Source organism: Sphaerulina musiva (genome assembly GCF_000320565.1).
Source record: "Sphaerulina musiva SO2202 unplaced genomic scaffold SEPMUscaffold_5, whole genome shotgun sequence".
NCBI lineage: Eukaryota > Fungi > Ascomycota > Dothideomycetes > Mycosphaerellales > Mycosphaerellaceae > Sphaerulina > Sphaerulina musiva.
In genome coordinates this window covers 1204151-1220686 of record NW_016017387.1, presented here as the reverse complement: position 1 = coordinate 1220686, position 16536 = coordinate 1204151, and the positions used below count along the sequence as shown (strand labels likewise).

General features: G+C 51.6%; 5 protein-coding genes across 5 annotated transcripts; 2 read left to right on the top strand and 3 right to left on the bottom strand.

The window, feature by feature from the left end:
• Positions 1–780: 780 nt before the first annotated feature.
• On the bottom strand, positions 781–2981 carry SEPMUDRAFT_156376 (ammonium transporter). Its single transcript, XM_016907668.1, has 2 exons — positions 2644–2981; positions 781–2531 (listed from the first exon to the last, which is right to left on the bottom strand). Exons 1-2 carry the CDS (start codon positions 2747–2749, stop codon positions 1009–1011), a joined length of 1629 nt encoding a protein of 542 aa, XP_016760862.1. The 5' UTR covers positions 2750–2981; the 3' UTR covers positions 781–1008.
• Positions 2982–4308: 1327 nt separating this feature from the next.
• On the bottom strand, positions 4309–7243 carry SEPMUDRAFT_149316 (glycoside hydrolase family 128 protein). Its single transcript, XM_016905485.1, has 2 exons — positions 6245–7243; positions 4309–6143 (listed from the first exon to the last, which is right to left on the bottom strand). Exons 1-2 carry the CDS (start codon positions 6967–6969, stop codon positions 5906–5908), a joined length of 963 nt encoding a protein of 320 aa, XP_016760861.1. The 5' UTR covers positions 6970–7243; the 3' UTR covers positions 4309–5905.
• A 2099-nt stretch (positions 7244–9342) lies between these two features.
• SEPMUDRAFT_66074 (uncharacterized protein) lies at positions 9343–10224 on the top strand (the record flags this gene model as incomplete). Its single annotated transcript, XM_016909740.1, has 1 exon — positions 9343–10224. One exon carries the CDS (start codon positions 9343–9345, stop codon positions 10081–10083), a length of 741 nt encoding a protein of 246 aa, XP_016760860.1. The 3' UTR covers positions 10084–10224.
• A 734-nt stretch (positions 10225–10958) lies between these two features.
• On the bottom strand, positions 10959–12773 carry SEPMUDRAFT_141608 (FAD-binding domain-containing protein; the record flags this gene model as incomplete). Its single annotated transcript, XM_016902971.1, has 4 exons — positions 10959–11972; positions 12048–12298; positions 12375–12510; positions 12669–12773. The coding sequence occupies 4 exons, from the start codon at positions 12771–12773 to the stop codon at positions 10959–10961; spliced, it is 1506 nt and encodes a 501-aa protein (XP_016760859.1).
• A 1345-nt stretch (positions 12774–14118) lies between these two features.
• Positions 14119–16430, top strand: SEPMUDRAFT_149315 (uncharacterized protein). Its single transcript, XM_016905484.1, has 2 exons — positions 14119–14365; positions 14595–16430. The coding sequence occupies exon 2, from the start codon at positions 14777–14779 to the stop codon at positions 16412–16414; it is 1638 nt and encodes a 545-aa protein (XP_016760858.1). The 5' UTR covers positions 14119–14365; positions 14595–14776; the 3' UTR covers positions 16415–16430.
• Positions 16431–16536: the final 106 nt, after the last annotated feature.

Below are 16536 nucleotides of genomic sequence, written 5' to 3'. Positions count from 1 at the left end.
CCTTCTCTTCTCTTCTCTTCTCTTCTCTTCTCTTTAGTTCTTCTCTTCTTGTCCTTCTCTTCTAAATTTTAGGCAGAGTAGCCTATAGGGACAGAGAGATAGCCTGCCTACGGCGGGCCTTTTTTTTTTTTAAGGTAGTAACGTATTAGGCCTAATGGATTTAGCGCGCCCTACCCTAAAAAGTCGCGCTAATAGGAGATTCCTATAGGCGCTCCCGAGAATTTCTATCCTACTATATACCTTTTGCTAATTGATTAGTACTCTACTCCTCTCTTCTCTAACCTACGCTTCGCTTCGGAAGGGAAGGACATCGTTCCGTACTAATAATATAGCAACCTTAAAACATACAATATAAGCAAGCAAGTAAGCAAGATACTATATATACCTACAACCTAGAAATCGTTAAGTAAGTACGTACGCATATATCCAGAAATTAATTGTCCTTTCGTTATCTACTTAACAGTAAGGTAGTAAATATATACCTATACCTATACCTATACCTGTTACTAATTCAGGCAAGTATAAGGTACCTACCTACCTGTCGATCTAGAGATGTCTAAGAAAAAAAAATTCGTACTATATGTATCTTTTAGGTCTATACTGTAGGTATGTCTTACTTGGGTAGGTTTACCTACGTACGTACCTACCTGCTGCTACTACGTTTACGTACCTACTGAGTACCTGTCTATAGCAGAAGAAGAGGAAGAGGGAGAGGAAGAGGAAGATGTAGACGTAAAAGGAGTCCATCATCACATTAGAGGATAAAGTAAAATAGAAAAGGGGGTATATTTGATTTTTCAATTTCGTACATTGAAGAAAAGAAAAAAAGGCCGCTTTGACAGATTTTATGTGTCCTGTCCTGTGGTATCATCATCTCCAAGAAAGAAAAGGTACTTTGTCCTTCTTTCTAGTCTGGGCATCATCTAATTGACGCGAAAGAGAGAGGAAAAAAAAAATTACAGTACGGTAGAAGAAAAAAGAAGAGGCGTGCGCAAGAATGGGAGTCCTCTAGTGACCGCCATTCTGAATCTCGCGGTTATCCTTCTCCACCTTCTCATATGCTATGCCATGACGGTCTCCACCAATTCCCGTGTGTGCTGTGCCGTCGCTGCTGTCTTGGCTCGAGTTGGGGTCTCGGCCCTCGAGCATGTCGCTGTGACCTTGAATGCCATGTCGTTCGCCCTGGGGCACTTCGACTTCGCCCTTATCCATGTCGCCGTGGGTGGGCGTCCATGCGAGGTAATCACGACGCACCTCGACGTAGTCGTATGCAAACTCGCCGAGTTGATCGTCGTCCATGCCCAACAGCTCGGCCTCGTCAGAGCCGCGCAGTTTGAGACCTGGAATAAAGTTGATGGCGTAGGCGATGATGGCGCTGACCACAAACGACCAGGCGGTCGTCGCGGAAATGTATGCGACTTGCTGTCCGAGCTGGATCCAGTTGCGGTGAATCCAACCACCAGCGAAGGCACCCGTGCTGACACCGTCGAGGCCAATGACGTAGGTTGCGGCAAAGACACCGTTGAAGAAGAGACCGACCATGCCGGCGACGCCGTGCTCGGCGAAGACATCCATGGAATCATCAATCTTGATCCAGTACTTGATCTTGGTGGCGAAATTGCAGACGACTCCCGTCGAGATACCGAGCACGACGGATGCCCAGAGAGGGATGAAACCCGAGGCCGGGGTGGCAGCGACGAGTCCGGAAATGGCACCTGAGCACCAACCAACCATGGACCACTTGCGAGCGAGGCGCCAGTCGAGGAGCACCCAGGTCATGGCACCGAACATAGCGGTGATGGTGCTGTTCCAGCATGCGTAGACGGCACGGAGGTTGGCGCCAAAGGCCGAGCCACCGTTGAATCCGAGCCAGCCGAACCAGAGGAAGACGGTGCCGAGAGTGATGAGCGAGACGTTGTGGGGACGGAAGTTGAGCATCATCTTCTCCTGGCGTCTACCGAGAACCATGGAGTAGGCGAGTGCAGACATACCCGAGGCAATTTCGACCGGACCACCTCCGGCGTAGTCGAGCACTCCCCACTTGAAGGCCCACCCGTTGGCATTCCACACCCAGTAGGCAATCGGGCAGTACACGATGGTGGCCCAGCAGAAGATGAAAATCATTGCAGGCATGATGCGGCCGCGCTCGGCAATGGCACCCATGATAATGGCAGCGGTGACAGCGGCGAACTGCAGCTGGTAGAAGGAGTACAACAGATCGGGAATCAGGACACTGCCCTGCGAAGGGTAGCCCAGAGTGTTCATGAGACCGAATTGTTTCAGGTTACCAATAAACGGATTGTCGGTGGCGTATCGGCTGAAAGCGAGCGAGTAGCCCCAAAAGTACCATTGAAAGGTCATGATCGAGTATGAGCCGAGACAGGCAAAGATCATGCTGAGAGCCGACTTTCGTCGTGCCAACCCGGAGTAGAGGAAACCGAGTCCGGGCACCATGACCATGACCATGGCCGAGGCCACGATAATGTAGGCAGTGTCACCAGGAGAAAACCACTGGTTCAGATTTTCGGTGGCTGTGAAATGTTGATATTAGTGAGGTGCTCGAGTGCTTGTGCCAGATGGAGAATCGGCGCGAGTCATGTAGTAGGTGGGTAGGTGGGGGTGGAGGGAAGAGAAAGCACATACAGCTGTCACCGCCAGTGTCTTCGTTGGTGCCGTTGAAAGTCGTTGGAGCGCCGATCCAACTGTAGCTGGGCGCATAGGGCGCGTATGGACCGCCATCGGTGGCCATGTCGTCGTCGTTGTCGTCGTCGAGTGCTCCCCAAGTCGATTGGTCTGCTGGGGGAAACGAGGCAGAATGGGAAGTGTGGCGGACGGGCCTCTTGGCTCGGTGCCACGAGTGGTGAGGCGCGACACGGAGGGAGAGATGGAGGGAGAGAGGTTCGAGTAGGAGGAGGAGGAAGAGGAGGAGAAAGAGAGAGAGAGAGTCACAAGAAGGTCGGTCGTAGTACAGTACAAGTAGTAGTACTAGTGAGAGTGAGAGAGAGAGTTGAGGTGAGGCCCCGGCGCGAGAGCTTGGATGCAGGCCCTTTATGAAGGGATCTTCGCAGTAGAGGAATAGCGTGGCAGATGAGAGCTCAGGCGAAGACGCTAGCGGAAGTAGAATGACTGATAACAGCGCCGCAAATGGGAACAGACACGCGAATTGCTGAACGTCTTAGTCTTCCTACTGAGAAATGCCAAACCGTGAGCGGCAAGACTTGGCCAGCGGCATGAAAACGCCATTGCCATCGCCATCGCCGTCGCCATCAGCATCATCATCATCACCAGCATCATCATCATCACCAGCATCATCATCATCACCGATTGATACATGATTACATGTCACTTTTAGTGAGTTCAAGAGTGTGTTGTGGTTTTTTTTATTTTTGTTTAGGTGCTACAGCGGTAGTGGCTGCTGCATTCAGCCCGACCAGAGGCAAGCCTGTCTACAGTAATACAGGGAGGGCTGCACTTGAGGTGGAACTGGCGTGGTATTCCCCTGGCAGTTGAGCCCGCTGGTCTGGCTCGGCGGTCGGAATAGGGCCAGACTCCCCAGTTGGAAGCACACGAAGCACACGCAAGACAGGCAGTATACCCAGCAGCACGCACGTCTTGCGCCTGTTGCCAGCAACCTCTCCGTCTCTCCGTCTCTCCGTCTCGTTCCACATCTCACCATCCCTCCACACTCCCGCAGAACTCCTACCTCCATCCTACCTCCGATGAAAACGGCGAAACGATCGAGCTCCCGCTTTACGTGGGACACCGAAACAGCGGCCTCGGAAAAGAAGCGCACCCCCCTCCCTCCCGTAACCGAGGCATATGCTGGATGACATGGACAGGGAGCGTGTAGAGTTGATCGCGTGCCTGGCATCCTTATCTTGTTGCCATGTGGGTATGGGAAGACCCAAAATGTGTGAATGTGTGAATCAGTGTGATGACCGCACGCGAAAGTCAGACGGCGTTGGAGCATTCCACTAAAATTCCATTCGCGAGCCACTTCTACAATGCCATTGGTGCGCGAACAAGGGTCTCCGGCAGCTTTTCCTCTCAGAGATGCATTCGTCAACGTGAATGGTCTCTCATTGGATGCGATAAGGATAGCGCATTAGTGGTGGCTCCGGAGGTCCCTCGCCCAGCTACCGAACACGCACCCACACACGGCCTTCCTCCACACCCGACTCGAGCGCGGTGCCGTTTCTTATCTGGAGGCGTAGAAAGACAAGAGTATGTGAATGGCTTGTATGCCAACCTGACCGTACTCTTACCTACTCATTGCCACCATTTGCCAATCCCGCCCGTCTTTCTTGGAACTGCGCATTTGGCATCGCTCATCACCCACCACCACCACCGCCCACGCCCATCGACTGATCCGCATCCTGATCTTGGCTTCTCCAAGATGTTCCAAGCCAATACCGCCCTCAGCGCACTGACGATGATGACTACGCTACGCTGCATCTGACACTTGGCATCCATGATCACCGACACGCCTGACTGTGTGACCTGACCACCCACGGACTGTCCTTGGTCCCTCTCTGAGACTCTGTTCCCCCACCGCCAGGAACCTTTCCGAGTCGACGCCGCCCGCGGCACATCAGACGTACTACCCGACCTGTCAACCGGGCTGCACACGCTCTGCCCAGTGCCCACGATCGTGAAAACAAATAGCGCCAGCATGGCCTGCGCACGTAAACGTCGACACTGGCCTGCCCGAGTTCAGCCGATGTGAGCTGTGCCTCAACTTTGCGCACGCCCGGAAAACCCTCGATGCCGCCTCCACCAAGCCTCTCCCGCCCCTCTCCTGCGCCCGTGCTGCATCCTCGCCCCACACCACTCCGCCATCACATGAATACGCACCACGACCATCATTCTCGTGCCCAATAATACGAGCTTCTCCTGCTGCACTTTGGTGTGGCGCATCATCATTTTACAGGATATGGATGCCACTGCATAGAATACCGACCGTATCTCGTCCTTTGTGTACGCCGCAGTTGCGGCTGAAACTATTCCAACATCTCAAATCATACCCATCTGTGGATCGATGCCTGACCTCACCATATGAAGAGCACGACAAAGGATACCTTCGGATCTCAGCTGGATCTTGTCTTCAATTGTCAGCGTACAAATGTCATCAGAACAATGCGGACCTACCGCCGAGCCTGGCCATCATCTCCGACCATCTGCGAAAGCCTTCCTTTTATCACAGGTCCACTAAACTCCACTCTCTGAAATTTGCGAGCCCAAAACAACAATGATCAGAGAAAACAATTGTACAACTCCGTGTCGATTGCACATTCATTCAGCACACCGACGTCGATGAGACCCACCACTGCTGAATCTGAAATATGCGCCAGTTCGACTTGTGCTGTGGTCATTCGGGATACCGTTTTCCGAACCTTTTCAATCTGGCGAAACAGTCGAGTCTGCAAGAGCATGGGGCCGCCGACGACAGGGACGACTGAATGACTACAACGTCCATGTCTGGGTAGAGCTGTGCAAATGTCAGGTATGGTGAGTTGCTCTAAATGCTGTCCTACTCGCCCGATGCCGCTTCGACTGGTGTCACGTGACGTCCGTGATATCTACCATTTTTACATGTGTGAGAGTGTGTGAGATTGAGAAACATGTTGATTCTTCCATCATGTTCATGGATGCATTTTCGTCATGGTCTAATACTTGTCCCCAAATCCTGCACGTGCTGTGCTGCATCTGTAGGTACATGTACTGTACAAAAAAGCCAAACCAGATCTCTATATGTAACCCAACACCGCATGCACTATGCTATTCTTATAACAGTTCGTCACATCGTGAATCTCGCTCTCGCATCCCTCCCGCCAAAAAAGAAATCTCCCATCATCCCACACACTCTCACTCACTCTCTCTCTCTCTCATGTCAAATCTCTCTCTCTCATCCCATACACCACACCGCAGCAACAATAACGAGCAGCACCGATCCCGTAAACCTGCTGCCAGCCACTCCACGCGTCGAAGCATCTCCCTTGGGTACATTTCCCGTCGCCGCCTCACCCAAATACCACGCTCCCATATCTGTGAGTTCTCCCTTTTGCGTCAATAGTGCCGAATTGGGTCCTACGTTGGACACGGAGGAGCGGAATCCGCCAAAGTAGCTGTAGTGGGTGATGTATCTGTGAGAAGAAAAATGTTAGTTGGAGGGTCGTTTGGGGGAGGGGGAAGGGTCGGGATAGAGGAAAGAGGAAGGAAGAAGAAAAAAAAAAGAAAAACTCACTCCACCCGATCCAAAAACGCAATACTCTGATTATAAAAATCCTGCGTCTCCTCCAACTTCTCCTCGGGAAACGCCCACTCCGTCACCCACATACTCATATTCGCATACGTCGCATTCACCTGTCCCACATGGGACGCAAACCCTTCAAAATCCCCATAATAATGCACCGGAATAAAATCCGCTCGACACTTTCCCGCGCACGCCGAGAAAAAATTTTGCAGCCATGTAAAACCCGTCGGAGCAGACGTTACGGCGGGAGCACCGAGTTGTAAGTATGGGAATTCAGTTTTTAAGGGTTCGAGTTCGCGGATCCAGATTTCTGAGGCGGTTTGTGCGTCGAGGCAGGAGGAACCGTAACTACTTCCTGAACAGCCGTCGGGTTCGTTGAAGCCGAGAATCCAGGTGATGTTGCGGCCGGAGGAGATGAGGGATTTGATTTGGGTGGAGAAAGAGGTTGAAGATGAAGAGGAGGAGGAGTCTCCGCCGAAGAGCATCGGGACGAATTGGAGGGGAGTGTTGTCAAAGGTGCTGTTGGGTGTGGGTGACCAGTTGTAGTACCAGGTGAGATCTCCGGATGTCCAGTAGTGGTCGTCGGAGGATTCGCTGGTTTCGACGTATGCGAGACCGCGTTTGGCGGAGGTTGGGGCGGTTTGTTGGGCGAGGATGGGGGTGGTGAGGAGGGTTGCTGCTAGAGCGAGGGTGGTGGTGGTGCTGGTGGGTCGCATTGTGGGCAGATGGATTATCGGTTTTGAAGGAGGTCTTTTTGGTCAAGATAGACGGCGGTCTTGACGTGTATGATAGAATGGCTGGCTAATCTTACAAACCTCCTTTTTGTGAATGAATGCTTGGATGGGAGGAGGAATGAAGGAGAACTGGCTTCGAAACCACTCGCCAGACGGGTATGGAGATACAGATGAGAGAAACAGAAATTCCAAAAATCAAAAATCAAGAAGACGCGTAAACCGAACCAGAGTAAAGAACACCCATCTTGTTATTATCATCTGCCCTGAAGACACCCAAAAAAAAGGACCCAACTCATCGTCGTAAGTTTAAGACCGGCTTCGATCCGTTCCAGAGAAACAGAGGACAAAACTGGTGAGCTGCATGCAAGCACGTTTCTCTTGGCTAGCCTTGGGATACTTTCGGAGCGCAAAGGAAAAAAAAAGATAGGGAATTGACTCGACTCGACCGAAACTGATGAATAGATCTAGATTTTTTTTAGGCCATTTTTGGAATTGGAAGCGAGAGGCGTTTTTGGAATTCGACCGGAAAGAGTTTAAAGATGGAACCGAAGGAGCGTTTTGCGCCTTCTCGGCCTTCGGCACTTGTTTTTGGTGGTGGAGGCTATTGAAAGTATGTTTCGCCTACTACTTGTTGTTGGTGATGATGATGATGATGAGTCTTCTTGGGTGTATTATGGAAGTTTGTAGAAATTCTGGCTGGAGGTGCTCTATTGTTTGTTTATCGGCGGTCTGACGGGTGTGTTGAAGAGCTGAAGTCTTATTACACCCATGTCTACTATTCACGAGGAAAGAGCACGAGCCTCGCTACAGGCCGGCTTGGCAGTAATCCCTGCTACACTGCTGTATACCGAAGCCACCTTACTTCCAATAGCGTCCGTCTTCTTGTCTTGTTCACTACCACCGCCATCACCGCCATCACCGCCATCATCAACATCTACACCGCACCATCATCCACCCGCCGCTGCCTCCAGTTCATCTATCTGGCAAAAGCCTTCTAGGCAAGAATATCTGGAACCCACTATCAGCACACCGGTTGCCGGAAATAATCACAGCAGCGTGCCAAGAAGTCACACCACAGCCGCGGACCGAATGTCTCCTCCTGTGCGAGTCATCATCACATACAAGTTTCCTCTTTCTTGCCGTACGGGAAGCGTGCATGTTCTGCTTCGTACTCTGGAACATCAATCTGCGGGCGGAGACGGCATTTCCGTCGTGAACGAACGAGAGTCGCGGGTGAGGAAGGGAAACGGTCGTCTGTCGTTGATATCGACTGTCGCATGCGTCGACATGCTTACCTTAATACACTTGTCAGCCTCTTGGCTATTTCAGTGAGCTACTACCGCTTGTCCAAGCGAAGCACTGCGAATTACCAACCGATATTACTGTATTGCGCAGTTCCCAGGCAGACGAGGGACTTCATCCTGCTCGTACTGCTTGCTACGGAAGGCAGCGTGCTATGTCCTATTCAGCTATGCTGGCATACGTACTATAGCCTCAGCTGCCAAGTGCTGTCTGTAGCTGACGCTGCGGCAGCACGACTGGTATGCTTCGCTATGGCGATATCAAAGGAAATCAACAGCAGCTACTCGCTTACATTTCGCAGCGTCTCGGCCATTCAAGTGGGCTACCACCGCTGTCTAAGCAGACACCGCTATCCAAGCAGACACCGCTATCCAAGCAGAACGCTGCGAACTTTCAAAAGTACTACATTGCGCAGTTCCCAACAAGTCTATTGACTAAACAATGCTCGTACTGCTTGCTACGGAAGGCACCGTGCTATGTACTATTCAGCTGTACTGGTACACGTACCATAGCCCCAGCTGCCAAATACTGTTTCGAGCTGGTGCTGCGGCAGCACGCCTGATATGTATCTGCTCCATACTCTGGAACATCAGGAGCTTTCTACTGCAGGCGGACGGCGTACCCGTGAACGAGAGTCGCGGTCGATGGAGGACGTTCGTCGACGTCGCCTCCTTTGACACAATATCATATGCTTACACTTGGCAGCGTCTTGGTGATTCAAGTGAGCTACCACCGCTGTCCAAGCAGAGTTCTGCAAAGCTAAGTACTGTCACTCAGCTGTGCTGGTATGCGTACCATGGCATCAGCTGCCAAGTGATGTAGCTGATGCTGTGGCAGCACGCCTGGTATGCCTCACTATGGCGATACCCAAGGAAAATCAACAGTCGCTATGCTGCTGGTATAAGTACTGATCGTACACCTGCTATCTCATTTCTCCTCAGCACCAACCTTCTACAGCACTACAGCACTACCCAGCACACGCAGCTTCACCTTTCCTTCGTTCTATTTCTTCTTCACATATCAAACAGAAGTACCCAATCACTTTGCACAAATATGCAGTATTCCACCATGCTTCTGTCTGCTTTTGCAGCAACCGCCTGTCTTGCTGCTCCGGCGCGCCGCCAGGACGACGGCGCTTCTATTGACGTCAGACTGTCAAATCAAGCCATTGAGCTTGGCTCCGGGACCTCATTCGAAGAGGATCAGCTCCCCCAGACAAAGCCTCCAACCGGCTCTTCCGGCCCCTTCGACACTGTCGTGCTCGCACTCGGCCCAGACGTCGAGAATGCGGATCTCCGCTGCCAACTCCTCGATGCCAATCACGACGCCATCGCCATCGTTCGCAACGGTGTCACTCAAATCACATTCGCGGATGGCGGAAATCAAGCCCCCTGGACTTTCCTCGACGGCGCAACCGAAGTCAGCTCCATCGTCTGCGATCCCGACTTCAGCATAGAAGACGTCGCAGCCGCCGTTCTCGATCTCGACGTCCGCGTGCAACTCTCCGACGGCAACCTCGCTCGTCAGCAGGCCTTTGAGGAAGCAGGACTCGTCCGCGAGGAACAGGATTCGCCCGACGATGAGAGCCTCTTCAACACCGTCTCCCTTATCCTTGGCGTTGATGTTGTCAACCAGGATCTTCGATGTCAGATTCTCGACGTGGAGCGCAACCCGATCGAAGTCTTGCGCGCTGGGAACCTCGACACCACGTTTGCCAATGGTGATCCTTGGACTTTTGATGATGTTGCGGTTAGCACGATTATTTGCGACCCGGAGTTTGAGAAGGCTGCTTGAGGGATTTTTTAATGAGGGGTATGAGGGGTATGAGATATAGAGAGGGAGAGAGGGAGAGAAAAATAGAGAAGAAGCGAAAGAGAAAGAGGACGGAAGAAAAAATGCATGATTACTTGATTGAATGATCGACCCCTAAAGGTGCACACACTACACTACACACTGTCTTTATAATACCTAGTAGCAATAGAGGAAATGGTTGGGGCGTTTCTTTTTGGAGGGGTTTCCTTTTCGAATCTGTCTATATAGACTATAGATGAAATGTGTGATGATGAAATAACAAACGGTTTTTTGCTTCGTTGTTCACAAAAAAAGAAAAATCCAGATTTCTGGGGAGGTGGTAGAGTAGGTAGGTAGATAAGTCGCCGGAACAAAAAGTTCTACTGCTCTGTCCCCCCTGTCCGTATCTGCCTCTCTGTCCCTTTTCCTCTGCCTCTCTTTCTCTGTTCCCCCCTCCTAACTTCTTGTCTAAGATATATCTCTATCCATCGATAGGTATAGAGGAGAGAATGTCAACAGAATTAGGCCCTCTCTATAACACCTGAACTAGTGAGTAGAATTTGGAAGTAGGGTACCTACTATCTATTATCAGCTTGGATGTATATATATATATAAGAAGAAAATAAGAATATTTGAGGTTAGTATATACAAATTTCTAGAAAAGAAAAAAAAAGTATTGGTAGCGTAGCCGTTTTGTGGCCCTCTCCCTTTGAAGTTTGGAGTTTTTTCTTCAAGACATCGATTTGAAAGATTTGGTTAAATTGTCTTTTTCTTTTTATTACAGATTCCGATTTTTCTTTCCTTATTTTCGATCCAAAAACCATAAGAAAAAAAATAATCCCCCCCCTCCCTTCCTACCCCTAAAGACAAGAGAAATCCTACTCCAACTTAAACCCCCCTTGCCTCCTCGCCAAAAACCCCTCAGGATCCCTCAATTTCTGAATCTCCTTTAATCGCGCAAACGTCTCTTCCCCATAACTCCTCAACGGATTCTGATTAAACATAGCATCATTCATAAACAACGGACGATAGCCCACCGTTTCCAAATCCCCTTCCACATAATGCGTCGGAGCAACATTCGGATACATTCCCCTCGCATACACTTGCGCGGGCTCGGTGAGATTTGTCAAGACAGCGGCGGCGTCTTCGTCGGTGGAAGAGAGGAGCCAGGAGACGTTGTATTCCATAAACACTTTATCGCCGTGTGCGGGGTCGAGGCCGAGGAGGTTTACGCCGTGAGGGTTGTTGAGGGAGGCGTTGGCGAGGGTGGTGGGGATGGGTTGGAAAGAGAGGGAGAAGGCGTAATTGTCGAGTTCGGAGAATTGCGCGCTGCGGGAGCCGTTGAAGTAGCTGTCGAAAGTGTACGTGTAGAGATCGAGACCGCGAGGGCCGGGGAGGTTGGGGAGAGTTCCTGTGCGGATGAGGTAGCGCATTCCCGGGATGGAGAAGATGCTGTTGGAGTCGAGGAGGTCGAGGTAGCTGCGGGTTTTGGTGCGGGAGATGAGAGCGGGGATGGAATTGAATTCTTCGAGGATTTTTCCCGGGCCTGAAGGGGAGTTGTAGAAGTAGAAGACGACAAATACTTCGATGAGGCTCTCGACGGTGGAGGTGTAGGTGACGATGACGGCGGCTTTGGGGTCGTAGTAGTCGGATACGAGGTTGTGGGTGGCTTGGAGGAGGGCTTCCTTTTGGTCCATGGTGTAGATTTTGACGCCGCCCCAGACGTCTCCGATGGGGTAAGTGTTCATGACGAATTCGGTCACAATGGCGAATTGGTTGCCGCCTCCTTTGAGTGCGTAGAAGAGGTCGCTGTTTTGGTCTCGGTTGGCACGTGTCAGCTCTCCTGTAGCGGTGACGACTTGATATTCGACCACGTTGTCCGCTGTCATGCCCTGTCCCATCGCCATCAAATCATGTCAGCGCAGTGCCCCCTTTGGTACAAACCTCGTGCTCGACCGGTCACTCACATATTCGGTGCTGAGAAAGCTGAGTCCACCACCGAGTGTCAATCCTGCAGCACCGACGACTCCCAGGCGACCAGAGACCACTGCTCGGTTGTGGGGGTCCAAGGCTTCAGCAACGTCGATCCACTTGCATCCAGGCCCCACACGAGCATAGTTGTTCTCATCGAGAGTCGTGGTGGCCATGTACGGATGAGTGGCAATGAGAACGCCATCTCGGGAGCTACTATACCCAACATTGGGGTTGTGGCCACCGCCTGAGACAAAGCACTGGAGTGAGCTGAAATGTAACATTGGCCATGATGAGAAGAATAAGATTCTACAGCTTCGTACCCTTGATGCCCCATGGTGCCGTGGGGTACTTGTTGAGCGTCACGACAGCGAACTGTATTTCTTCTGCAGTCTTCGGGAAGAACATGCATGCTGGCTTGTTGTCCGCGTTCGCCAATGACCAGTAGTCGGTGAGGGTCTCGGTATAGATGATGCCAATGGGCAGGTTGGAGAGCTCGACGATACTGTCGGCGACTTGCTCCGGGTACTCGGCTTCCTAAGGCACATCAAGAGACAGATATTAGAAGACCGGCTCAGGAGCCAATGGCAGTGGCATTTCGCTACACTGATACTCACCAGAGCCCTGCAAGCAGCCGTTGTATCTGCATTGGGATCAGCTAGGCAGAGTGAAGCTGCAGACAGCAGCAGAACGGCCCATCGAGGAGCGAAGGTCCTAGACATATTGTCCAATATTTTGACTTTTTCCTCCCGTGTTTCAATCTTGCTGCAGGTGAGGCACGTATGAGGACTGAGCACATCGATCGCGTTTGAACGTGAAGGAAAAGGAAACACTTAATACAGGGTCTACCGCGTCTCGTCGACCCATTGACGTGGCCACTAAGGGGTGTCAGACCGGCGCGCGTATTTGCACAATCCACAGCATCTTTGTGCATCGGAGGTTGGGACTAGTCCCGTAGGAAACCATTGGCAGGTTTGCAAGGGCTGTATGTAGTAATTTAGCTAAACCGTAGGCCTCAATGCAACGGCCCGCTCCTGCTATGTCACATTCGGATGTGCGAGGACGCAGTTGACCGGCAGGTCCAGGGGCTGAATGACCAGCGGGGAGACATGGAAGATATGGGGGTTTTCAGACGAAGCAGTGCCATTGAGAATTGCGAATTGATGGTCCGGCTCGCACAGGTGCCTTGCGCTCATCAGTCTTGAGTCTCCTACTCCAACCAACATTATATTATCGCAAGGTGCAAAGCATATGCCTGCTCGATCTTGGGCTTGTTTCAATAGCGTCGCGTACGTTTGCGGAGGCGACTAGTCCGGGTCTAACGTCGACGGTGGCTGTGAATGCTTGCGGCAGTAATCACAATAGTGACAATACCTCCTAAATAGGGCTCATGCTGCTCTCGGCCAATTGTGAATAGTGGAGGGTCGGCTATTTGGACGCTACGCTGACGGTCATCAATGAGGCCGATGACAGCCCGCAGAGCGCAGGATTCTGGCGGGGCCTCAGCTGAATGCTGCTGGCCAATTTTGGACCTATGTTATTAATTGTTTTCATGTGAAAGAGTGCTCTCGATCCGTGCACCGGTCAAGACCCATATTCTGGCAGGTCTCGACCGGAAGGAGTGTATATGTGTGTGTGGAGGTGGGGAACAAGTGTGATGGACTGATGGTGGTGCAAAGATCGCCAGCGAAAAGTGGGAGAAATTAGAATTATTTCGACTCGCACTTGGCACTGCTCGTACCGCACCGTACCGCACCGCGCCGTACCGTCTTCCCGGTCGGCTGCTCGATCCGCTGGCCAGGGTTCTTGCTTGGCTGTTATGTCAATCTTCCTCGTCTCGACTACCACTTTCTTCCTTTCCTTTCACATCACGACCCGACGACCGCCACAACAATCACGACCACGCAAGCTGGAGTGTCATCAGATCCTCGGATGCAAGGCGGCGTATGTCTATGCCAGTCTTCTCTGTCACCATCAACGGTCTCCAGGCGATGCTTCAAGGACCACCACTAACGCCCGCCTACACGCACCGGGCAGCCTGATTAACAAATGTCTCCTCATGGGCTTGAACCAAGGTGGACTAAGGTCTATATTAAGCTCAGAGGTCGAAAAGATTTGATACGTACGGAGCACTGCTTCCCTGGCGCTCGCGAGCCACCATGAGCGAAGTGCACATGAAGAACACCCTTAAATATTGCTCGACTTCCAATTTAACTACAAAGAATGGCAATCCGCAGTCCTCAGGTCACGAACGTTTCTTACTCGGGGTTGATCCTGGGCAAAGTGCAGAATGTTGTTTCAAGGGACATTCTTGGTAAGTCTGCTTTCGACATGATGAGTGCCGGCATGGCTCAGCTTTCAAGGTTTCCTGCCAAAGCCTAGCAGCAACGCTACAACATTGCATTCATGAAGCTTGTGTAGGTCTGTAGCATACGGCGGTGAAGGCATAACAGCCAACTCCATGCCAACTCTGGTACTCTTCTAACGCGAGCGAGCGGAGCGTGATATCAAGGCCAATTAAGCGCTAAAACCTTGTTATTCAGCATTTCATCACCGAATCCTCTGCGCCTCTTCCTCCCGCTTCCTGCTCTCCCAAGGCATTGACAAGCCCCATTTCCTTCCAGACGTTGAGCTTGACCAAAGCTTGCATATGGCATCCGCCAACTGGGTGACACAACACTTCCTGCGGACCCTCCATGCACAATAGTGCCTAGACCGTGTAATCATGGAGAATTTCAACAACCCGAATCCGTTCGCGTGTGATGCACCACGGGATCCGGAGGGCCACAACACGGACAGTCACGACCATGCATTATCACCGACTGCGACAGCAAGAGTACGAAGTCGGAGCACGGATAGCAGGTCGAGTGGCAAGCCCAGCACGAGCAAGCCTGCGCCAAGTTCTGACTCCATAACTGAACATCCTCATCGTGATAGGTTCAAGACTGCCGTAGACGATCTACAGACTGGAGTCGTCGACAGGGTCAAAACCGTCGGGCATAGGCTTCATCTTGACGGCGTTCACGCCCATGGAGTCACCAACATCTTGAATCCAACTACCATCCGCATGGACGTACGCTACCAGAGCGATTCAAACTCCAGTGACGATGGCCAGGTACACGAGTCACAGGAAACCTCTCTCCTCTGGCGAGCGCGCGATAATCGCAAGGGCAGGAACTCCATCGCTGTGCCGACATTGCCTGTCGATGATGGCAATGACGGTTCAATTTTCCCCGCAAGATATACGCCACGAATGAGTTCGAAACTCAGTGACATTGCCCACAATTTATATAAAATGGCGACCACTTTTCCCTACTGGGACATGAGTTTCTGGTCAGGTTCCTCGTACACGATCGGATCCGCGCTCTTCGTAGTAGACGGCGTATTGGCGTGGGGACCTGTAGCCTTCGGAGAGGATTTCGTGTCATCTTCAGCGCAAAAGTATGGCGGTCCTCTGTCGTTCTTCATCGGTGCCCTCTTCTACCAAGTAGGCGCTGTCGCCGCATATTTGGAAGCAGTCAATGATGGCTCATTCCACGGCTCAGCGATGCGAAGATTTCTCGACAGAGATGAAGATGGATCGAAGAAATTGTTGGACCACAAGATTCACGACTTCCTCCGCCGTGTCAAACCTCACCGGCCTCATCAGAATCCCGACACCAAAATGCCCGAAGTCGATCCCGAAGCAGGCTGGAAAACGAAAGAAGAACGTCTCCTTCGCCCCGGCTCGATCTATCCCGATGGGAAACTGCCCGCACCGCGTCGAGGAGGCGTAGATCTTGGAGGTGACCAGACGACTCCCACCAGTACATACAACACCTGGAGATGGTGGCCCACATGGCGCGCTCTCCGCGAACACCACGTCTACGAAATCGGCTGGCTCGCCTGCACGATCCAACTCTTCGGCGTGACATTATACGGCGTCACCGCCATCGTCATCCTCCCCGGAATTCTCTCTTCCCTCCAACCCTGGCAAGAACTCGCCGCGTACTGGATCCCCCAAGTCATCGCGGCCTTGTGCTTCCTCATCGCCAGCCTCATGTTCATGTTTGAAACGCAAGAAAAATGGTGGAAACCCGAACCTACCGTCTTGGGCTGGTGGATCGGAGTCTGGTCGACGGTGGGAAGTATTGGATTCGAATTCATCGCCTGTTTTGGAATTAAAGCTTTAGCTAGTCGTGGAAATGGTGGTGACGAGGGTCATTGGGCGGAATATCAGTCGGATTTGGCGACGACATGGGGCAGTTCGTGTTATTTGATTGGGAGCTTTTTACAGTGGTATGAGGCTTTGAATAAGAAACCTGTTGAGGAGTTGTTTTTGGAGCCGGGGGAGATGAAGAGTTGTAGGATACATCCGATATGATGATATTTTTGTGTGCACCTATGCGTGTGTGTGTGTGTGTGTGTGTGGGCTTCAGAAGTGTCTTCTTTTGTGCCGTTTTTAAAGCGCTCTAGTTGCTAGTAGTACCTAACGTTTGTGAAGAA

Coding starts and splice junctions, on each gene's coding strand:
- SEPMUDRAFT_149316 (XM_016905485.1), bottom strand. CDS start 6,969: ATGCGACCCACCAGCACCACCACCACCCTCGCTCTAGCAGCAACCCTC. Junction 6,144..6,244: donor GCGTTTTTGGATCGGGTGGA/GTGAGTTTTTCT, acceptor TTCTTCTCACAG/ATACATCACCCACTACAGCT.
- SEPMUDRAFT_156376 (XM_016907668.1), bottom strand. CDS start 2,749: ATGGCCACCGATGGCGGTCCATACGCGCCCTATGCGCCCAGCTACAGT. Junction 2,532..2,643: donor AGACACTGGCGGTGACAGCT/GTATGTGCTTTC, acceptor AACATTTCACAG/CCACCGAAAATCTGAACCAG.
- SEPMUDRAFT_149315 (XM_016905484.1), top strand. CDS start 14,777: ATGGAGAATTTCAACAACCCGAATCCGTTCGCGTGTGATGCACCACGG.